This window comes from Orcinus orca, chromosome 5 (assembly GCF_937001465.1).
Source record: "Orcinus orca chromosome 5, mOrcOrc1.1, whole genome shotgun sequence".
In the NCBI taxonomy this organism is placed as follows: domain Eukaryota; kingdom Metazoa; phylum Chordata; class Mammalia; order Artiodactyla; family Delphinidae; genus Orcinus; species Orcinus orca.
In genome coordinates, this window is record NC_064563.1 from 144,426,053 (window position 1) to 144,450,737 (window position 24,685).

The following is a 24,685-nucleotide window of genomic DNA, read 5'->3' on the forward strand; positions in this document are numbered from 1 at the left end:
GACCAGGGTGCCAGCATGGTTGGGGTGTCGTGAGAGCCTTCTTTCGGATTTCTGGGATGCAGACAGCCACCTTCTCACTCTATCCGCACATGCTGGAGAGAGAGCTCCGTTCTCGTCTTACAAGGACACAGATCCCATCATGGGGGCCACACCCTCATGACCTCATCTAACCTTAATCACCTCCCAAAGGCCCCACCTCCAAATACCATCCCACTGGGGGTTAGGACTTCAACATGAACTTTGAACGCAAACATTCAGGCTATACCAAGACCACAGAAGTAGTCCTTCTGAAGACTGATCAAAATAAATGAACTCATTTACATTTCTTAACATCAGTGATCTAATGATCTCACATGACAAAGAGGCACAACTTGATTCCTGAGCCTACATCCAGGCCAACGCAAAACCTCCCTGGGAAGAAATCAGGGCATGACCCAACGTGCATTAAGCCAGTGATGCCACGGTCAGAATGGCCTGCGACACCACGCTGCTCCCATGGAAACCCAGACAGGCCGTGGCTGGTGCGCTCACCCCTGTGAGCATGTAACGCAGTCCCCGATTCTCTCAACCAAGATAACGGGCAAAATTAGTATGCTGTGCCAATAGAAGCCTTTGTGTTTCTTTTTATAGGAATACACACACCTTAAATTTCTTTTCCTTTGAAAAGGAAAGCCTAGACAACTGATACCCATTTACCTTAGCCGACTACCCAAGAGCCCTGGCCTCGAGCCCCAAGGCTCATCTGCTAAAAGCAGGCCTTTGCTGCTCTGGTCCCCCAAGCTCTGGCCCCATGGGGCTGAGCGGTGGCACCGGAACGTCACCTTGGTGGACAGGCCTCGCCTGCACAGGGCGCCGAACCCCCTCTTGACTGCCCCTAGCTCTGAGCTTTCTCAAGGCAGCCCCACCAGCACCCCTCTGGTCCTCCCCCAACCTCACAGCACAAGGGTCCTCACACAGGCCTGTTTCATAGCTGATCTAGGTCCCTGCTTTTCTCCACCTAGAGAATCAGAAATTCAGGAGATGGTCTGGGCAGAGTAGATGTGCTTTGCTGGGACAAGCTTCCCGGCCAGGCTTACTGCAGACCCAGGGGAGAGAGGCAGGCTGACAGCCACTGACCATCTAGCCAAGCTCAACAAGGAGTTGCAGGAGCCCTCAGTTTATTTACAAACTGAGATGAATTCACCTTTTACATATAGCATCCAGGATGTCTCTGCTGGACTCAGAGCCAACTCAGGAAAGGCCTCTCCGTCCCTGGGACCTCTGTGCTGGGCAGGGTAATCCCCTCCAGTCTAGACGCCCCAGTACTGCCCCTGCCACCACTCAGCCCTTGGGACGCGCTGGAGGGAGGTCCCAGCCTCCTCCGCAGAGCCTCCCTGCCCCCTACGTGTGGCTACCTGTGCCCTGCCACACTCTGGGCCCTAAGGAGAAATGTAACCCTTCTCCATCTAAACCACCCGAAACTGGTTTTTATTAAGATTCCTACTCTTTTTAACCATTTTGTTATTTCCAGTGGCATCATCACCTCCTTCCCTGGGTATTTTTGCAGCCTCAGAGGATGGGGCTCAGGCACTGGGAACAGGGTCTGACAGTAAGTGACAGTAAGTTCCATTACAAGGTATGATTCCAGACTTTCTACTTACAGATCATAACACTGCTTTGGGGCCCCGTCCTCAGGTTGAAATATCTGAGTATAAAAATATCTCTTTCTGTATGTGTCTCAACCTCTCTCTCTCTCTGCCACGTGCAACATCTTGGGGATAACTTGTGTTTGTTTAAATAGCTTACTTATAAACAACAAAACCTTACTGTGGATATATTCCTTAATGAGGTAAAAACCTGTACAATATTGGTTTTCTGATACTTTTGTGAAAAAAGAAAAGCCCACAGTCCATGCTGTGTTGTTTTAAAAATTTTGCCAAAGGATAAAGCTCCAACGCATGACTGAGGAGAGGACACGGGGTCAGCAGTTCTTATCGGCAAGGTATCAACTGTATGCATGGCAGCATCCCCTCCACTGACCAGATACACAACTCCTCTCGTTTTATTTTAATTAGGTTCCTGTTGGAAGGAGAAAAAAGTCTATTCACATAGATTACAAAATGGTGAAAACTGAATAAAAGCATACCATTAATTAAAGATGTCTGGGAAATATAAGAATAGATAGAGATACAGATATATAGATTAGATAGATACAGATACAGATGTAGATCTATAACCTCACGGTAGATATTTCTATTTCTCATCCATGTTTCCAGTTCTCTCCTTCCAGGCACATGCCCCATTGGAGTCAGACATGGCCATGTGACTTGCTTCACCAATTAAATATGAACAGGAATGACATCTGTCACCTCCAAGGAGAAGCACTTAGAGGCAGTTTGTCATTCTCCCCTGCTCTCTTCCCCTTCTAGGGCAGACACTGAGGTTGCGTATTTGATGGCCCCTGAGTGTGGGAGACTGCAAACATCACCCAAATTTCTCCCCGTCCCTGAACCCACAAGCCCCCTGCTGTGTACTTTTGAGAGCTCCTGACTCTGATTCTGGGCTCAGCCAGACTGACTGTCATCACATCTCTCCATCTGCTATCAAGAAACTAAAATGACCTCTGAAGCAAAGCAAGTAAGACCATTAAACAATCGAAATGTGCAAATAAAATTGTACAGGTGAGTCTCTATTCTGATTACTGCAATCACATTTCAGGTCTTAAGCTTAGTATTTTTTCAACATTCTAAGTTAACAAATTACTATGATTAATTAACATAACAGCAAGGAATTTATTGTTCAGTAAAGTGTGAGGGACTTCAAATTCACTGTAAAGATGGTATTACGGAAAGCCAAAAACATCTGTTACATCCTAGTTCACTGTAACGTGCAATTTAATTTTTGATTTGTGTGATGGTTTAGTGATTTTTTTTAATGGTCCTTGTTGTAATAGTAACCTATACTGTCCAGCAAATCGATAAGCCATATAAAAATGCTCTTTCACCATGGGAGTTCAGTTCCAATTTCTTACCTCTGCAAGCTGACACAAAGTTGGTGGTATTCAAGAGTTACAATAAATTGTGTGTGTGTGTGTGTGTGTGTGTGCATGCACTCACTTGCACACATGTGCACAGGGGACATGTAAAGAAAAGCAATCATTTATACCATTATACCACATTCAGTGCTCATCATGACTGTTTTCCAAAAGTATCCAACAGGCATTACCCAAAGATGTGCAAAACAGAAAAAGTGAGCCTAGTGTCTGCATGGCCTTTCCAGATAAGTAGCAAAAGGACCAAGAACTCAGCTTAAAAACCACGAGAAAAGAAGAGCCACAACTTCTTAGAAGCTAGACTTCAGTGGTACCATTTCTAGATACCAAAAATAAACCAGGAAATTAGTCATTTACATATATATATACAGATATAAATAGACATATATATATTTCAGTGCTGACTACATATTCCAAATAGAATCTTCAAGAAAGAGGCCACATAACTCTGAAGACATTTGAAAAGGTGAGAACAGCATGAAATCAGGGTTTCCATTTTCCAGATTATAGAGAATATCACGATATCAGCCCTGAGGTCACTCACAGACACAGTAATCCTATTTCCTCTTCCCAGGCGCAGAAATAAAAACAAAATTTCCTTTTTAAAAGTAACATAATGATTATACGCATAGCGCAAGGAACTAATTTCTATCCATCGGTCCATTCACTGCAGTATATCTGAGTCGAGCCACATAAACCAACAGAAAACACCGACATCACATTTAATCACACAGCAGCGTCAACTTTCTGCATACTAATTCTTAATTATGACGCGCATATAGACGGAGACACAATTCGATACGCAGAACAAGCTGCGAGCCCCGGCGCCCTGCGCCCGGGAAGCCCACTGTCCTACCTGAGATGAGTGAGACGGTATCTTTCTCCCATGAGACGACAGTGATGTACGCCTCCACCGAGGAGGGGATAATGCACTTGAAGACCGCAACATTGCCTCTCATGGTTTTCTGGTCCTCCACACGGACTGTATAGGGCTCCCGTAAAACTGGAAGGCAAGAAGAGGACCCTGGTAACACACACAGGCTCATTCCGAGAGGATCCCATCTGAAAATACACGTTGTATCTTACACGTATCAATTGCATCAAATATATTTATTGGAGAAAAAATTTTTAAGAAACCTACATTTCATGTCTTAAAGACTTTCATTCTGTTAACAATAAACTACACTAAGAACTAAAAAGCATGAGTATATGTAAAAGCAGTTAATCTACTCTCTAAACACATCTGGACATGGGAAGTAGTTTCTTAAACAGAAGTTATGATGATGGGAGACTTCCCTCCATGTCCTCTGAGGACCAAGGAGAAAATGTCAGACTATCAAGGAAAAGAATTAAAAACTCAAGAAAGGCAACCTCTCCTGGGAATCCTCGAAACTAGGTGACAATTAAAACAACTCTTCCTGAGTAATTTTTATGACAGTTGCAAAGCAGTTTTGGAAAGAATCATTCTGCTTCCTATCACTTAGGGAAGCGTGCTGATTAAGGGAGCCTGCCCAGACATTCCCAACAGTAGGAGTAGCCCAGAAAGTGCCCAGAGGGGACTTCCATAAACTAGATGTCTAGGCTAGAGGCAAGGGGTGCAGGGATCCAGTGCTCACCCTGCAAGCCCAACTGCCTGGGTTCAAATCCAGGCCCTACCACTTTACAGTGAGCAAGTTCTCTTGCCACACATATAATGGGAATTTTGATAAAAATATCTACCATGTAAGTCAATTTTGATGATTCAATCAGTTAACGTGGCTAAAGCACCTGGAACCATGCCTGCCATGAACAGTTTGCATAAAGCTTGCATAAAGTTTGCATAAAGTTTGCATAAAGCTACCTGGATCCACAGCATCTCCTGGTGTGGGGAAGACCTCTGCTTCCAGGATAAGGAGACGTGGGTGTGTCTAATCCAGGTTATGCCTCCCTCCAGCTCTGTAAATATGGGCGAAAGACTTATTTCTCCAGTTTTATTTCCTCAAATTTGAAATGAGGGGTTGGGATAGGAAGATTCAAGGTCTGAATTCTGTAAGTCTATGATTTTTCTAAGTTATCCACAGAGACAACTTACCTTACCATCTAATTAGCTCTCTGAAAGTTTTAGTCATTTATTGGACAAATATGTGTCAAGAAAACTGGCCATGAAATTAACTTCAAAAGAAATTAATATACCAACAGATATAAGAATGAGTTTCTAAAGGGAAATCTCCTAATAGGCAGACGTAAATAACGCTCCAGAAGAAGCACTTTTAAGATCGGTGCTAGCTCTGTGATATGCTAAGTAGTTTAGTATCAGAGTATGTCATAATTAAGAGGATTGATAACAGGATGGCTCCCAGTACTGATTTTTAAATATTACTATATAATATTTTCCCAACTTGGAGAATTTTTTTCATTCCTATCCCAAACCAGAGAGACTTTCAGAAGTTTAGGAATCTTTCGAGACCCTCATTCCTGCACTCTTTGTGCAATATGATGTGACGGTCCAGGTGGCAGTTCCACATCCGCAGGAGGTCCACTGGGCAATCGTTCAGGGTACTCAAGAAACATCACTGTTATACGCAGAGGGGGAAACTGACTTTGTACACAAAAACACCTCGATAAATAGCCCTTTTGAGAGAGTGGAGGTCTACAGTCATAAATTGGAAAGAGGCAACAAAGAGACAGATGAATTAATCAAACTCATCAATGAATGAGAATTTGGTCCTAGTGGGAGAATAGAAGACAGAAAATAGAAAAAGGAGCAGAGAACAGAAGAGAACAGGGGGCTGGACAGCATGGCGAAGGCCAACAGAAAGAGCTCACTATCACAGGGATGGGGTCACCTAAGCAGGTGTTTGAGTCCAATTTAAGTTTGTCTTTGCTGATGTGTGTTTCTAAGCTATAAAGTCACTCCATCTCCCCAAACCTTCAGTAAACAAATGGCAACAAATGGCAAACAAATGGTGGGGGAATTTTTAATGGAAATCAAGGAAAGGAGCCAAGTTCTATGTCTCAGACAGGAAAGGGCGGGGACAAGAGAAAGTACCTACAGAGAACGGGAAGTGGGCAAGAGGCTTACCCCCAGCAAGTTGCTTGCTAATGCACTGTGGTGCTGCTAGCCTGGGCAGAGACAGGCTCCACCACACTCCACTGTGTACCCACTCCACCCATACCTCTGCCCAGGCCTCCACTGGATGCAGGGTGCCAGTGTTTGTTGGATGGGGCAAGGAGGAAGAGGCTGTGAAGGGCTCAGGGCACCAGGGATCAGAGGGGCAGCAGTGGCCACTGGGTGGGGTTAGGGAGGTGAAGGCCCAATGGGGCTTGGGGCACCCAGAACCTGAGGAAAGGGTAGCTGGGAACCCACCCCAGGTGGGGTGGCATGAGACAGGACTCTCCAAGAGCTGAGAAAACAAGCCCCCAGAGCATGTTCCATTCTCCCACCACACTTCACTCATGAAACACAAATGGAAAGATAGAAGCATTAGTATTTCAAGATGGCAACAGGAGAGCTTGAAGCCTGAGCCCAGGGCCCTCAGCCTTGTGTGACCACACTCGCCCCATCCCATGAAGTCAGCCCTGATCCCAATCTGCCTACGCAGCAATCAGAGGAAGTGGGAAGATGGGATGGAGAAAGTTTGGAGCACTGGGCATTGCCGAGGAAGGCAGGTCCTATCCTAAGAGGTTGGATTCAGATTGCTCCCAACCCCCTTGATCCTTATGTCTGAAGTGATAAAACATAAACAAATGCCCCAGGGTAGGATGCCTTAGGTACACCAGAAGACTCTGTGCAGGTAGGAGGCTTTATGCCCGATGTCCATCCTATTGGGGCAACGGTTATCTGAGGCACAATGAGACCCTAAGGCACAGCATCACTTTTATACAAACTGGGGTGGGGGTTGCTCTTTTATTTTGTAGCTGATTACTTAACTTGGGAGATGCTTTAAATATTCAGTTACATCTTGAACACACCCTCATGTCAAGGACTGCTCAGGGACTAAGGAGATCCTCACACTTTATGGAATAATTAACTGAAGAAAGAAAGAAAATTCACATGGCAGAACACCTGGAAGAAAACAGGCAAAGACTGAAGTGCATGGTCCCGAAAATGACTGAAGGTAACAGGAGTTCTGGGAAGGAGGGAATCTGGGTGCCTTGAGCTGTCCCTGAAGGACCAGAAGGACTGAGGAGGCAGAGAGGAAACAGGGAGAAGAGGAAAGGTGGAAGTGAGCACAAAATATTCCAGAGACTGAGACACTGGTCCAGTGCTGTTTAGCCAAACCAGCCTCCCGACCACAGCCGCTGTGAACGGCCAGCAACAGGCTCACGGAGGCCTCTGTGTCCTTCATCTAAATAACATCTACTTCACACGGTTGTGCAGTGAACACAGAGGATGTCTCTAGAGGACCTGGCACAATGTCTAGCACATAACCTGTCTGAGTCTCTCTGACTTCTGGCCGGAGAAGCCTACCTGAGCTACCTTGGGCTGAAGACACTACAAGCTCTGGAACCTGCAAGAGGGCCTTGGGAAGGGTCCCACAGCCTGTGTCCCTTTGATTCTGGCTTCATCCTCCTCTTTCCCCACAGATAGGCTTCCTCTGCTTTTCTGGGCCACATGGAAGATGGAAGGTGCTTGGCCCACAGTTCCCAAAATCTCTCTCTCAAGATTTCTGTTTCAATTTCAGTATTTAAATTTGTGTGTTTGTGTGTGTTGATCTTGTATACCACCATTTTGATAAACTCACTTAGTTCCAGTAGGGTTTTTTTTTTGTAGAGGCCATCAGATTTTTTTAAAATTAATGATTGGATTCTACAAATAAAAACGGATGAATTGTTTACCATCAGGATGTCTTTTACTTATTTTTCTTGCTATATTGCATTGACTGCAACCTCCAGTACAATGTCGAATAGAAGTGGTGAAAGCACACATCTTTGCAGTCTTCATATTTGGGGGAAAGCACTTAATCATTCATCACTAAGTATGATGTTAGATGTAGTAGGATCTTTTTATTGTTTTTTAATCAAATTTCTCTTCTACTCCTAGTTTTCTGAGAGTTTTTATTATAATAGGATGTTGTATTTTGTCAATGATTTTCCACACCTATTGAAATGATCACATGGTTTTTAATATGTTAATGTGGTGAACTGCCTTGATTAATTTTCAAATGTGAAACCTACCTTGCATTCTGGAGATAAGCTCTTTTTATATGTTGTTGTATTATCCTTTTTATATGTTGTTGGATTCAATTTGCTAAAATTTTGTTTAGAATTTTTACACATATATTCATGAGAAATATTTGTCTTTTTTTGTTTTAGTATCGTGGTAATGCTGATCTCCTAAAATAACTTGGGAAGTAGTCTTTCCTCTTCAACTTTCTGGGAGAATTTGTGTAGAATTTTTATTATTTCCTCCTCAAATATTTGGTAGAATAAACAGTGTATCCATTTGAGCCTGGAATTTCATTGTAGGAAATTTTTCTATTACAAATTCAAATTCTTTAATAGATATGGAGCTATTCAGCTATTTCTTCTTGAATGAGTTTTGGCATTTTATTTCTTTCAAAGACTTTCTCATTTTATCTAAGTTATATGATTTATTGACATCTCCATGTTCTTAAAATTCTATTATAATTTAAATATCTGTATAATTTTGACTACTATAGAATATTGATGATTATACATATATATTGATTATATCTATAGAATAGTAATGTAACCCCTCTCATTCTTGACATTGATAATCTGTCTTCTCTCTTATTTTCCTCTTCAGTCTGGCCAGCTTACCAATTTTATTGATGTTTTTCAAAGAAACAACTTTTGGCTTCAGAGATTTCCACTCTAATCTTTATTATTTCCTTTTTTGCTTTTATTGGTTTTAATTTGCTCTTTGTTCTGGAGTTAAGACCACTTGAGATCTCTATTTGAGACCATTTTTCCTTCCCAATGTAAGTTTTTAGAATTATAAATTTCTCCTCCTAAGCATTGCTTTAGTGACATTCCCAAAATTATTAGATGTTGTACTTTCATTTTTATTCAGCTCAAAATACTTTCTCATTTACCTTCTGTTTTTTCTTTGACACAGATTATTTAGAAGTGCGTTATTTGGTATCCAAATATTTGGGGATTTCCCAGAGATCTTATTGTTAGTGATTCTAATTTAATTCTATTGTAGTCAAAGAACATACTTTATATGACTTATTTTTTTTAAATTCATCCGATTCTTGTTTCATTCATAATATGATTTATTTTAGTAAATATCTGTGTTTTCTTGAAGAGAATATGTATTGTGCTATCACTGGATGGAATGTTCTGTATTTGAATGTCAATTGGGTCAAGCTGATTAACAATGCCATTCAAGTATTCTTTATTCTTGCTTATTTTCTGTCTATTTCTGGCAGTTATCAAGAGAGTGGGGGCTTCCCTGGTGGCGCAGTGATTGGGAGTCCGCCTGCTGATGCAGGGGACGCAGGTTCGTGCCCCGATCCGGGAGGATCCCACATGCCGGGGGGCGGCTGGGCCCGTGAGCCATGGCCGCTGAGCCTGCGTGTCCGGAGCCTGTGCTCTGCAGCGGGAGAGGCCACAACAGTGAGAGGCCCAAGTACAGCAAAAAAAAAAAAAAAGAGAGAGAGGAGTATTGAAATCTCTAACTATAAGGTTTGATTTGTCTGTTTCTTCTTGCAGTTCTATCAGCTTTTACTTCATGTATTTTAAAGTTCTCTTATAGGCGCATATAATTTATAATAGTCATACCCTCTTAATTAATTGAACTTTTTTTTACAAAATGACCTTCTTTAGCCCTTGTAATATTCTTTGCTCTGAAATATACTTTGTTTAATATTGACATAATTACTCCAGCTTTCTTCTGATATTTTCTTTTAATTAGACTGATTAGATTGATGATTTGATTTCTGTCTGTGTGCTGTTGTTGTTTCAGATAAAAGGGTACATTTTGTCTCTGCTACTCGATCTCGGCCATACGCAGAAGCCCCAGTCAAATGTTATTAAGCACAGTTCACTAAGGAGGAAACAATCACTAGAAATGTTTTGACTTGACCAAGGTCATATAGCTGATTACCGTTTGCTAAGTAGAAATGCGGCATGGGCAGGGCAGTACTGCTTCAAGGGATCCGTGTGCATTTCACTCCTTAGAACAAAAAGGGCAAGAAAGTATTTTATGTGAAGGAGAACTAGGATTGCTGATTAAGGAGACAACATGTATGAACCTTCCCTGTTTTGTTGATAGTCAGACCTAAGTCAAAGTCACTGAAAACTGTTAAGAATAAGAATTCCCTGTACTTACAAAGGAGAGATGATGAAGCCATTTACCTAATGGATTATTCCAGGAAAATTCCAATGCCAACCTAGAGGCACACAGACATTTCAGATGACCCGATACACAGGAGGATACCCCTGAGTCAGTGCTCATTCCACTCAAACCTGCACTACAGCCATCATTGGGTAACATACACATCCCTCACCTGCCCTTCTGAACAGCCATCCAGTTTTGTACTAGCATCTACATAAAAGTGATGAAACCAGATTTTCCAGCATCCAATAAATAATCTAAAAGACTACTACAACTATAATGTGTTCATATTAAGAAGGAAAATTAAATGAGAAAGGTAATTTCAATGGGGCAACATGACTATCCATCTTGTAAGTTCAAACTGACAGAGCAATCATGTGTATGATGGGCCTTAGATGTCAAGAATAACAGCACACAGAGAGAAATCACATAACTCAGTGGAAGGGGCGGGGGTAGCATAGATGCCAGACAAGATGATGGAACTTCCATCCCTTTAAAACCTACGTGGTCATGCAAAGACAATCAATTCTATGAGAAATTTAGAAAATAGCAGTTAAAACAGAAGTAAGCATTTAATTCTTTTATCTGACAGGAAACCCAAGACAGAAATAGCAGATTCACACAGACAAGTATAGCTGTTTGAAGTTCCAGGTTTTACTATAAGTGGTACTTTGTAGTTTATGAAGATGTTTTTATGACACACCATTAAACTTGTTAGCCTGCCAGGTAAAAGGCATTCGCGATGTCTCCCTGTTTGTCAGGTTTAGAAGTTCCTATACAAATTTCATTTGCTTCATTTTAATTATTCGGGGTATCGACTTTTCATATCTCTTGATGAAAGCCAACCTCTTTCTTCCTTTCTTAAATGCATTTTTGTGCATGTCTTGAAATTCATGAGCATGTCATGGAGATCAAAATACAGCCGGGAAATGACTAGCTAGCAGAGTGAGTCACAGTCTAATGTTTGATTGCTTACATCAAAGAGATCACATGCAGGAATTCAGAAACATTTCATATTTTGCTCGTGTTGTGATGTCTTCAAACGGCACCTCCACACTTGCTGCAGAAATTATTACAAAGTTCCCCCAGCTACCTGGTGTATACGTCAATAGTCAAGGTCACATTCTCTTTTCCTAGTCACTCCATTATGTCAGTTTACCATAGGATTTGAAAGCCTAGGCTTAAAAAAAATAATAAAAACGCTGCTTTCTAACTGGTGTCTAATTGTGTGTATGTTTTGGGGGCTTTAGTAAATCTACAGAATGACACAATATGTCCTGTATGTACAATTTTTGACGTCTGTGAACCTCAGGCTGTATTCCTGGTTTGGCTTGTATCAATGGCAATGAAAATACAGTATGATGTTAAAAGGAACATAACCAATTCAGGGTTTAGTTATTGACAACATTCCAGCAACATGTGACACAGTCAAAAATGTTAAAAGGGCCCTTTTTATTTCACAAGGAACAGAAGAATATTAGACTGATGCTATTTTACTGACGATAAACATTGATGCTATGGTTTATTCCAGTAAAATTCCTTGTCCTCTGTTCTCCCTTTGTCTTCCTCACTCCCTACACTGCCTGCCTCTGGGACAGAGTTGGGTGGGGAGGAGTGAAGAGGGAGACAGGAAACAAACACAATGAGCTGGACGCACTGAAAGTTTCAGTCACTGTATCAACTGGTCAAAAGACAGTAAGTCCAGAATATAGTTTAGACCTTACTAACTTGATATCACTAATTTCAAGTTTTAGTTCCAGCAACGTAAGGCACTCCAAAATCCAGTCAAAAGATGCTCTGACATCTCAAAGCATCCATCAGTATCACACTGAATGGATGACAGGGTTTTCATAGATTCTCAGCTGATGATTCTCTCTCCCCAATTTTTTACAATATACTCAGCAAATGTCATAGTGACTGGGACAGAGGCCAACTCTCCATTATAAACTTTGACCCAACTTTATCTGTCCATTGTCTGACTCCCTCATAAGGACGATGTCCATGAGGCCATGTACCAGGCCTTTTTACCCATCTACTCCCTGCACCTGGCACAGTGTCTGAATCAAAATAGAAGCTCAAGGAATATTTGTTGAGTGACAACATTAAAACCGACCCACGAATTGTACTGCAAACTTAATGTCAGTGCCACAGCAGGATTTTCCCCACTTCCACAGTGTTTAGTGATTTACAGAAATAGAGTTGCAAAGGTTTACAAATGCATTGAATGCTTTTTTGACGTGTCTTGTTCAAATAGCAGAAATGTTGAATAAAATCAGTCAGCAAAAAGCTAGAGGTGATATTTGCAGGCCTGTGCATGTTTGTTTCCCTGAGGAAGAGAACCACTAGTTTCGAGTTTTCATTCCAAAAATGTAAGGCACTCTGACATCTCAAAGCAGCCATTAGAAGAGTGAACTAAGGATAGGATTTTCATTGGTTCTCAGCTGATGGCATTTTAGTATTTGTCATTGCCCACCTGGACCCCCTGCAAGCAGAGAACGAAAAAAGGTTGAGGAGCCGTACTCACCAGCCTTGATGTGGACATCCTGACTTCGAATTTTCCCTGAAGGATTTTCAGCTGTGCAATAGTAAGTATTATCATGGATTAAGGTACTAAAGCTTGAAGGAGGGAAGGGGAAAATTTGGAGAGTGCCGTTGGGGTGGACGTGGCGGATCCCGGGGACATCGTAGATCTCCTCGCCCGTTGCTAGGTACCATCTGAGAGACACAGGAGGGATGCCTGCAGCAGGGCAGGGCACCAGGGTCCCCGTGGTGCTCGCAAACACTACCTCTTGCAGAGATGCATTGACAAAGTAGAGGCTGGAGTGAAGGTCCTCACTGAAAACTACAAGAAGACAACACAAGAATATGTCAGTAAAGTGCACCTTCTGAACTCGTCCTTTGATCAATGGCATCAAGAGGTTATTCTGAGAAACAGACACGAGGCTCAACTAAAACCAAATCATTCGAAATTGCTCAACCTACTGTGGACAGAGAGGCACCATTTTCATAGTTTGTACACGAGTTACATTATCCTGGGTCTTAAACTTTAAACAGATTACTCTTCAGCTCTATGTCCCATGCCCTGTTCTGTCTCCATGGTACTGACTACTATTGGAATTTATATTGGGTTTTGTATTCACTTATTGTCTGTCTCCCCTTCTAGAAGGTAAGGCCCATGAGAACAACATTGTCATTTGCTCACACTATTACCTGGGGCACAGAGCAGAACATCCCGTGGCGGCTTAAGAAGAAGAAGCTACATGACTGAATAACTAGATCCGGTTGCTAGGATCAAATTGCTCTGGTTGAAAGGTACATTGAGAGCTAACGTTGAATGAAATTAGCCACAAATTTTAAAAATTAAAATTGAAGATCATATGTAAAGCATTTTTAAAAGGACAGTTGGTTTTCCGAAAATCAAGTCCAATCAACAATGCATTTTATTATTGAAAATATGTTGCAATGATAAAGAGAACTTCAACAAAGTATCATTCAATTCCACCAGCCTATGGCAGATTCTGTTCCGATTCTTCTCTTCTGGCCCATCCACCTACATGCCTATATAATTATACTACGTCATAATGTGCACACATGAAACATGCAGTTTTTACAGACTCTGTTTCATACTCATAACATTGTTTCGTACACATAATGCCATGTTTCACAGACTTCATTAAGTACAGCTGACCTTGAACAACACTGGTTTGAACTGCGTGGGTCCACTTATACACAGATTGTTGTCAATAGGAAATACTACCGTATTACACCACCTGCGGTTGGTTGGATCTTCAGATGCAGAGGAACTACGGATACAGAGGGCAGACGATAAGTTACAGGCACCTGCACAATTTATATAATGTGGTTTTCTTAACTAGTTCCCTGACCTGGGCTACTTGTTTCTAGTTTAATTACCACAAATAAAGTGTCTACAAATGTTTTCATGCATTTATTGACTGCTTACATTGCCCTCATTTACAGTTGTAGAGTGTCCTTTACATGAAGCAAAGAAACTCAGTTTCTGGAATCCAAATATTAAACAAAAGGCGTATAAATGCCGTGAAGACCTACCTTTTAGACACTGGTGTTTATATATGGCTTTCTGAGAACAAATGCATACCAGGTCACATAGTCACAAGAGAGTAAAGAAGCCCTAGACATTTGGAATTAATCTCACTGGGCAGAGATGAGAGTAACGATCACTGAGTGCCCAAGCCATGTCAGGCAATGTTATGAGACTTGAAGTGTTATTTCATTTACTCCTATGCACAGCAGTCCTGCCAGGTGAGCCCAGGCTCTGCTTCACAGAGGATGAGATGGAGACTCAGAGGGGCTGTCACTGGAGCAAGGATTCAGGGTAGGAGGTTGCAGAGCCAGGATTCAGCCTCCCTGATGAAGATTTTATTTCATTGCATGGCTGCCTTTATTGTACAAAGCCAGATTGTGGGGAAGGTGTGTTCATGAGATTTGCCCTACTCCAGATAGCTTACTTGGAGATCCACCTGCTTTCTCTTGGTCTCCGTAACTAGCGGTGACCACGAGTTTGCCCACGGCCCATGCTGCCTATCTCTGAGCTGGCAGCAGAGTGAACTCCATTAGTCAAAAAATGGCAGAGAAAACTACACTTCGTAAAAGTGACAGATTTACTCTAAGAGAAGACAGGCAGGGGTATTCATCAAGTAGTAACTGTTTGATGGTTTTCTTCCCCAACCATAACTAAAGCCTTTAGCAATGCTCCATAAATCAGAATATGGAAAGCATTGCTAACTGAGAAATTGGTTCAGACCAGAAGCATATTTAATAGTTAAACATTGTAGCTTTCAGCTCAAATAAAAATGCTGATAGTAGCACTGTGGTTTTGAGCTTTTTAGGAAACTGACATCACCCCAAACATATTGCTAGGAACGAGGTAACTGTCACTCCTGAGGCTAATTCCACCTCAATTCTTTTTTTCCCTCCCCCCCCCCGTTACTCTTCTGTCAACTGAATTGTAGGCGATTCAAACTAAGTAAAATTTAGTCGTATTTGAATTTATTCTCTTGTGTCCTAAAAGTGGCCTTGTTAAGAATAGCAGTCTTCGAAAATGTGAATGTATGTAAGAAATATTTCTTAATTAAATATATAGTTTTCTATTGTCAACCACATTCTAAGAGCCAGCCTATGAAATTACTTAAATGACTGTGAGAAAAATGCAAAACAAATGTTTAATCCTAGTAGTTAAAGAAATAAGTGACCTATGGGGGGATTACTGTCATTTCTCCTTACAATTTTTAGATATTTCACATTAGTCTTTCTATTTCGCACCACTGGGTTTAATAACATAAAATAAACTCACTTTCTAAGATTCACATCATATGGTCACAGGCAAAAGAAAACCCAAACTATATTCCAACAGCCTTTATTTCTTCCATCTAAGGGACCATCCATCTGCTTAAATAATAGTACTTCTTTTTATGGAGTGCTGAATGCACTTTAAATACAGTAACATTTGCTCCCTCCAGTAAGGGCATGGGCGATCTTAATGTGAATTGTAAGTGTGTGTGTGTGTGTGAAAGTTCCTTGAATATAACTGCAGTTTATTAACTGAGAGCTAAACAAAATGCTTGGCAGAATCTTGTTGTGAGATTCAAGGTACAAAATCCTGGCGTACGAATGCTAAAGGCATAAAAGGAAGGGGCTTTGGAGAATTGTTTCTTCGTTTGCAGATTTCTCCATATTTTTTTATCGTTATAACAGATGGTATAACCAAGACTCCCATGACAAACATAAAGGAGAATGTTACACTAAAAAGAAAAATAAGTCAATATTGCTTTCTTTAAAATCCACATACGGCAAAGTGAAAAGAAGAAACATGGGAGAAACTTTGCAGGAAGCAATGATACAATCAGTTATTCATGTGACAGTATTTATTGAGCACCTGTTATATACCAGGCCTTGTGCAAGGTCACAGTTACACATATTTTCAGGAGTCATGCTACTGCTGTTAAGGAATTTTTGGTCTAGAGGGTACCATGGTCATGTAACGAGATCAGCAATAATTATATATTTTGCTGAGTGCTGTGACAGAGTTATCAATAAAGTGCTACAGATGCATAAATGATAGAGAAACTAACCCAACCTGGGGAAGATAAGGGTAGATTCCCAAAGGAGAGGGAAAAACGGATTCTAGGCAGAGGCATTAACATAGTAGGACACTGAGTTGTCATAGGCAGGAGAGAAATGAGAGGACACTGGATACCAGGAACTTGAGGGCAGAACAACAGTGACACAGATTTGGGAGAGGAAGCTTGAGGTTCTTTATATTCATTTATTCTGTACATACATATTCAGCACCTAGTAAGTATCTGGCGCTTGCTAAGGCCTTGGGACACGCTAAGGACCGAGGCTTGGAGGGTGATCCTGGGAGCTTCTATTTCAGAAACTTATTATAAAGTCTGGATCATAAGGGGTGTCAGATCTCAAGCTAAGAGGCATGTGCTTAATTCTGAAGATGGTAGGACAAAGAGGGAGCCCCATTCCTAGGCATACACACAGGCGAAGCGAATGCATATGTCCATGCAAAAACTTGTACACAGATGTTCAAAGCAGCGTTATTTATACTAGACAAATGTGGAAACAACTCCAGTGCCCATAAACTGAAGAATGGATAAACAAAAGCTGGTATATCCATGCAACGGAATTTTACTCAGCAATAGAGATAAATGAAATACTAATATGTGTTACAGACATGGACAACTCTTGATAACATTATGCTCAGTGAAAAGAGTGAGTCACAAAAGAGCACGTACTGTGTGATTACATGCACATGAAATATCCAGAACAGGGAACTCTATAGAGATAGAAAGTAGATGAATGGTTTACTTATGGGTAGAGGTGAGGGGCTGGGGAGAAGGGTGACAGCTAAAGGACGCAGTGTGTCTTTCTGCAGTTATTACAGTGGTCTAAAATTAGCTGTGATGAAGCTTGTGCATATCTTTGAATTTACCAAAAAAAAAAGAAACCCACTGAACTGTACAAACAGATGAATGTTACTGTATGTAAATTATATCTCAATAAAACTGTTTAAAAAGTCAGGAGCCAATGAAAGTTTTGACACAGAACAAGCAATTTTCCAGATCGTCGTTTTGGAAAGTGAACGCTGGGTGGGGGTGGGGATGAAAACTGGAGGCAGGAAGTTTGGCTGGGCTGCTGTGGGTGGCCCAGGCCCTCCGGGGCTTTGGTGCTATGAAGGGAGGAGAGAGCCTAACTCTACAGGTGTGTCTGATATGGTCCGGCCAGAAAGTGTGGGCAGGGCACAGAAGTAACGAGAGTGAGGGAGGATAAGGAACAAGTCAATGTGATCCCAATTTAATAGCTTGCATGCCTGGTTGCATAGTTACAGATGGGGAACATACAAGGCAGAGCCAGCTGTGGGAAGGAAATGACAGTGCCAGTTCTACTGAAGTTAAGGGGGCACTGCCTCGGGGCCACCCACTAGCCAGCTGGGAATCGGAGTGCAAGATCTCAGACAGAGATTCCACAATCAGGGAAGCTGAAGCCCATCATTGGGTGAGATTTATCAAGGAGACTGTGAAGAACAAGAAGAGACAAAAAAAAAATGGAGATGGATCCTCAGGGATAGTTAATACATAAAAGGTGAGCAAAGGATATATGACCATGGACTTGCACCCGAAATACATAATGAACTCCTCCAGGTCAATAAGAAAACCATAATCTAATTAAAAATGTGCAAAAGGCTTAGATGGTCACTTCACAAAGGCCAATATATAAATGGCCAACAAGCGCATGAAAAAAAAAAAACACCTCAAAGCCACTAGTCATCAGGGAAATGCAAATTAAAAGCACAAGGAGTTACCTCTACACAACAATGACTAAAATGGAAAAGACAGACTATATTGAGTGTCCCAAGGATGTGAAGCAACATGAAGCACATACACTGCAAGCGGGAATGTAAATTGATAAGGTCATTATGGAAAACTGTTCCTCAGTAACTACTACAGCTAAACCTATGCCTACCCTATGACTCAACAATTCGATTCATAGGTATTTATCCAACAGAAATGCATGCATATGCTCATAAATATTACACACTGGAATATTCACAGCATTACTATTTGTGAGTCCCAAACTGGAAACCACTCACAATATCCATCAGTAGTAAAAAATGGATAAATATATTGTTATATATTTGCACCTCAAATCATTATATAAAAATAAGAATGAACAATCTACAATTACAAAACTATTATGAAACCACAACCATAAAGTTGAAGGAAAGTAAACAGACACAACAAGAGTGCATACATTATTATTCCATTGATACCAAGCATAAAATAGGAAAAACTAATCTATGATGTTAAGAGTCAGGATAATAGTTATTCATGGGGTGGACACAGAGAATAGAAATGGCATGAGGTGGCATCCAGGCTGCTGTCTGTGTTCATTTTCTTGACCTGGGTGCTGGGTACACTGATGTGTTCAGCTGATGAAAATTTCATTTAGCTGTACTCTGTGAAAAGCACACTCCTCTGTATGTATTCTATACTTGACTTAAAACATTAAATATTAAAAAAAATTAAATATTTTAAAGAAATGGGAAAAGAGAGAAACATCATGAAGATAAAGAAGATGTTATGAGATAAGTAGCCAAAATGTTAGAGAAAATGATGCCCTAGAAACAAAAGGACAGCATTGTGAAATGTCAACCAGCCGTTTTCAACTGTGTCAATTGCTTCACAGAGATCAGAAAACATCCAAATTGAGTATATCTATTTTGAATGAAAATACCATTTAGGATCAAAATAATTTTATTGATTTCATAGGAATCTGTGAGTGTATATGCTTAGTAAAATGAACTGCTTCTATAAAGCTCTTCCCAAATGAAAAGGAATATACCTAAGCCTCAGGTAAATATTATCTAGAAAGCATAACACTTAGCTGATTCTGAGACTCCAAAATGTTTTCACATTTGAATAAATGCTTTGAAATTTAGTGTCATCTTGATCAGACAATCTGAAAGCAGATAAATGGATGGTCTCATAATGACTTGGAAAGCATTCCAAACGTCTATGAAATAATTCCAAGTTAGGTTATAAAAATATGCTCCTATGTTACAGCAATTGTGCATTTAACTCTAATATATTTCAGTCATTCTATCTATTCCCCAGCAGTAAAGCAACAACAGAACTGTCCAAATAAGAATTGGATAAAACTTCATAATGACCCAGAACTTAAAACTATGAAATTCTGTCTTTGTCCATGATAAAACAAAATGAAACAAAACAGGAAGTGGATTTACCCTCTTCTATGTAAACATTCATGCAATACAAAACAGTAAGCTGTAAAAGAAGGAAACAAATGAGATGGGGCCCACTAGCATCCAGCTTAATGCCTGGAGAAAATTCACAAATCATCCCAAAAGGAGAAACCTAAATAGAACTTGGTGGAATTTCTGAGTTGAAGCCTGGGGAGGCCACACACTGGATTTACAAAGCAAAGAGATGGAAGTTGCGTGGAGAGGGAACTCCAACAATCTGAAGAAGTTTCCTTTTGGTGAGTCTTTAGCTGTGGACAGATATTTACAGGTGTGTGAGGAAACTACTGATGCTGCCAAGAAACACCAGAAAGGAGCAGCTGGAAAATTCCTGACGCTCACACAGGGGAGGCACTAGTTCATGTTCCAACCAGAGAGGAAAGAACTAATATATGGGGTACCAGATAGAGTACTCAGAAGTGTATGACCACTACCGTGGGGGCCAAATTAATCATAACAAAGTTTAAAAGGGATCCCAGTATGGATTCCAGAAGGCATTCAATTGAGTTCAAGTAACTTAACTGCACAACCAACAAATTTCAATGCTGGTTAATGAAAAGAAACAAAATCCAATAATCAATCATGTAAAGTTTACAATATCTGACATCCAATAAAACAATTGGAGACAAGCAGGAAAATATGACCTATTATCAGAAGTAAATGTATTCAATAGAAGCAGACACAGAAATGACAGGTGACAGAATTAGCAGGCATGGACATTAAAATAGCTATTATAAATATTCTCCCAATATCATCAAGATGGTCAGGGAAAGCAAGGGAATACTGATGAGAGAAATGGAGACTATAAAAATAGCCAAAAATGAAACTTCCTGAGATGAAAAATACACTATATGAAATGAAACACAGGCAAATGGAATTAACAGCAGATTATACCTTGCAGAAGAAAATATCAATAAACCAGAAGGCAGAGCAATAGAAACTACACAAATTGAAAGACAAAGAAAACAGGCTTAAAGACAGTAAACATAAAATCAGTGAGATGTGAGACAATATCGTGTGGCCTAATATAGGTATAATTGGAATTCCACAAGGGAGGAGGTCAGATAGAAATTTTTTTTAAGAATTAATATCTAACATTTTCAAAATTTAAGGAATGCCAGAACCCTAAATACCCCATAAATTCAATGAACACCAAACAGAAGAAACACAAAGAAAATCACACCATGACACATCATAATTCAATTGCTGAAAGCTAGTAAAAAAGAGAAAAATATTAAATGCAGCTATTTAAAAACATACACATAGCATGTGGAGAAACAAAGGTAAGAATGATGCCAGACTTATCAGAAACAATGCAAGCCAAAACAATGCAAGCCAAATGCAAGCCAAAAGACAGTGACAGAAACAATGCAAGCCAAAAGACAGTGAAGAGAAAGAAAATTTAAAGTATTATTTAGAAAGAAAAAAAAGTCCAGTCTAAAATTCTATGCCCAGCCAAAAAAAAAAATTATAAATGAAGGCAATAAAAATGACTTTTCAGACATCCAAATACTTAGGGAATTCATTGACAATGGATCAGCAGTACAAGGAATGTTAATGGAAGTCCTTCAGGCAAAAGGAAAATGTTACCAGATAGACATTTTTGACTTCTCAAAAATAATGAAGACTAACAAAAATGATAAATATATGGGTAAATATACAAAACACATTTCTTCATTTTAAAACAATAATCAAAAGACAATTTAGTGTTTAAAGCAAAATTGATAATAATGTATTTTGGAGTGTAACATATATAGAGAGATAAAATGAATGACAATATCAGCATGAAGGCAGGTGGGAGGAGGAGAATGACAATCTACTGTCTTAAGTTTCTTCTACTGTACATCGTGTTGTAATATTATTTGAAAGCAGGCCATGTTAGTTTAAAGATTTATATTGTAAATCCTAAAGCAAACACTTGAAAAACAAAGCAAAACTTAGATATTAAACCATTCATGTAGATAAAATTGATCATTAAAAAAATTCCATTAATACAAAAGGAAAAAAAAAAAACAGAGTGGATGAAATAAATAGGAAGCATTATCAAGATGGTAGATTTAAACCTAACCAAATTGGTGTTCACATTAAATATAAATGGCCTAAACACTCCAATTGAAAGGCAGAAAATGTCAGATTGATGAAAAATCAAGATTTAATAATATGTAATCCAGGAGAAACTCATTTTAAATACAAAAAAAAAGTAGATTAAAATTAAAGGGATAGAAAAATATACCATGCTAACACTACGCAAAAGAAAGCTGGAGTGGCTACACTAATATCAAAGTAGATTTCAGGATAAGGAATGTTACTAAGATGTTTTTTTCTAATGATAAAGTGATCAACTCAAGAATACATTACATCCTAAATGTTTATGTATCTAATAAAAACTTCAAAGTACATAAAGCAACTCTGCTAGAATTGGAGGGAGGAATATCAAATCCAGAAGGAAAATTGAGAACTGGGTTTCTTTCTTTTTTAGTGCTGATTGCCATTGGGTTGATATATCAATGTTCTTTGTTGAGATTTTATCTGCCTTCTTGTATATTTTGATGTTAAAATATTGTGCATAGAAAAAATTCAATCTTACCTCATACTGATGGTTTGCTAGGGTTCAGCCAGGCCAGCCTCCTCAGTGCCTTGGGAAACCCACTCCCACCTCAGAGCCAGCACAGATACTGAATGCCTTGCTGGAATACTTCACCATCCTTCACCCAATTCATTAAGACTCATGCTTTGACCCTCAGCTTAAACACCATTTCCTTAGGGATTTATCCCTGATCTTCTACCTCCCAGACTGGACCCCCTGCCCTACCTGTCAGCTTCTTGCTTCATTCATTCATAGTCTCAGCTTAGTTGTTTAGTGTGTGTCTCCAACACTGTTGAAATCTACAAGAGTGGCATGGCATATAGAGGATGCAACCTTATTCTTTTGTATTTAGTGAACAGACTAGTACACAATAGAAGCCTTCACATTTTTATTGAATGAATAAATAAATCTTTAAAAAAATTATGGTTTTCATACCACATATAGCTAAAAGATTCCTTTTAAGGAAAAATAATCTGTATTTCGTATGCATCATCTATTTTAATTTAAATTCCATTAAAAAGATGTTAAGGGACAACAAGAATTAGTGGCTGAAAGAATTTCTCGGATATTATAAGAAGAACACATTTATGAGATTTTAGCTACTCTGTGTAAGAATGTTCTTTTTATCCAACATGTGTGCTGATTTTTCAACAAGGAAGAAAAAAAGCTCAATTTTGCTATGTGTTTTACAAATCTCTGGAGGAAAAAAAAATAAGAAAAATATTAATATTTTACCCATAAAATGTCTAAGTATTGTTTCCAATATCCTTCTAGAGAATTATTTCCATGTGTGTCTAGGGAATTCATTTTAGAGATGAAGTCTCGCTGTCCCTTCAGATGAATGAAAGTCACCCTCAGTAACATTGCTGGCGGTTATGTGTACAGTTTCAGAGAAGAATGCAGCCTCTGTAATGAATAATATGTATGTAGTTTGCTATGTTCCAGCACTTACATTTTAAGCTCAAAGATTTCAAAAGGCACGAAAGTGGCTAGTGATTTGAAAGAAGCAGAAGACTCTCTGGGATTTATGATCACAAGCAGCAAAGTACATGAATAAACCAAAGTGATGTAAATAACTCCTTAGGATCGGGGAGCATAGAAATGTGGGAACAAAAATAGAACAAACTAATGAAGAATGAGGAATAAGTGCAGATTCACACAAGGAATTATAAATTAAGAAAATCATCAGAAAAAGAGAGTGGGAAATGGAGCTGACATCATAATAATGTCAACAGAATTGCTTCCTGCAGATTAAAAGGCTTGGAGAGAGGGGAAAAATTACAAAAAGAGAATGTCCAAAACCACAGCAATATGAACTAGAAACACAATAACAAAGCAACAATAAAATCAGACTATTAATGGGAGGGAAAGATTGAAATTCACTGAAGCCTAATGAGTCACCTATCCTATGATTAAAGAACAAAATAAACTGGGAATTTGGGATTGACATATACACACTACTATATTTAACAGAGATAACCATCAAGGACCTACTGTATAGCACAGGGAACGCTGCTCAATATTCTGTGACAACCTAAATGGGAAAAGAATTTGAAAAAGAACAGCTACATGTATATGTATAAGTGAATCACTTTGCTCTACACCTGAAACTAACACAATATTGTTAACTATACTCCAATATGAAATAAAAATTAAAAAAAGAAAAAAATTAAAAGAAAATTAAAAAGAAAAACAATTTTAAAAAGAACAAAATGAATTAAAAGCAGAGACCACAATGGTACCTCAATAGAAAAATGTAAAGTCCAAGTCCTGCAAGACATCTTAAACTCTGGTGTTGAGTGAGAGCACTGAAGTGGAATGATAAAAAGACACACATTCTGGGCTTCCCTGGTGGCACAGTGGTCGAGAGTCCGCCTGCCGATGCAGGAGACACGGGTTTATGCCCTGGTCCGGGAGGATCCCACATGCCGCGGAGCGGCTGGGCCCGTGAGCCATGGCCGCTGAGCCTGCGCATCCAGAGCCTGTGCTCCACGACGGGAGAGGCCACAACCGTGAGAGGCCCGCGTACGGCAAAAAAAATAAAACACGCATTCTTCTTAATCTCATTGACTATGGCAGTGTTCAGCATCATTTTCTTTTGCTAGAACTCCACCATGCTCAGGGGCACTCAATTTTCCATTTTGCTCTGGTCTAAGGACTTACATTAAGTCTAATTTTTAAGGTACTTTTTTTTTCAGGTAGTGTGTGGGTTTTACTTTGTGTTTCAGTGCTAAAATGAATGGTTATTCTCATAATGGCAAATATACCCTGAGTTGTAAGTGGCAACAATCTTTTGAATTAGAAAGACTCTTAGAGGATTGACTCTAGTCTAGCCCCTCTGATTAACCAGCCTGAGTCAGAGACCTGGTCACTGTCTGCCTTCCCCTTGGGTGACTTCCTTGAGTTTTCTCCAGTGTGTTAAAACACTCATCTACCATCACTGGCATCTTATGACTGCCATTATTTTACCTC

At 39.8% G+C, this 24,685-nt stretch overlaps 1 protein-coding gene across 1 annotated transcript in view; it reads right to left on the minus strand.

Annotated features, from left to right (window-relative positions):
• Positions 1 to 24,685, minus strand: part of DSCAM (DS cell adhesion molecule) — a 753,301-nt gene that overhangs the window by 615,426 nt on the left and 113,190 nt on the right. The window contains exons 2-3 of the mRNA XM_049709686.1: positions 12,841 to 13,158; positions 3,888 to 4,034 (exon numbers count right to left, since the gene is read on the minus strand). Coding sequence (XP_049565643.1) covers positions 3,888 to 4,034; positions 12,841 to 13,158 — 465 coding nt within the window. The remainder of the gene's footprint in view (positions 1 to 3,887; positions 4,035 to 12,840; positions 13,159 to 24,685) is intronic.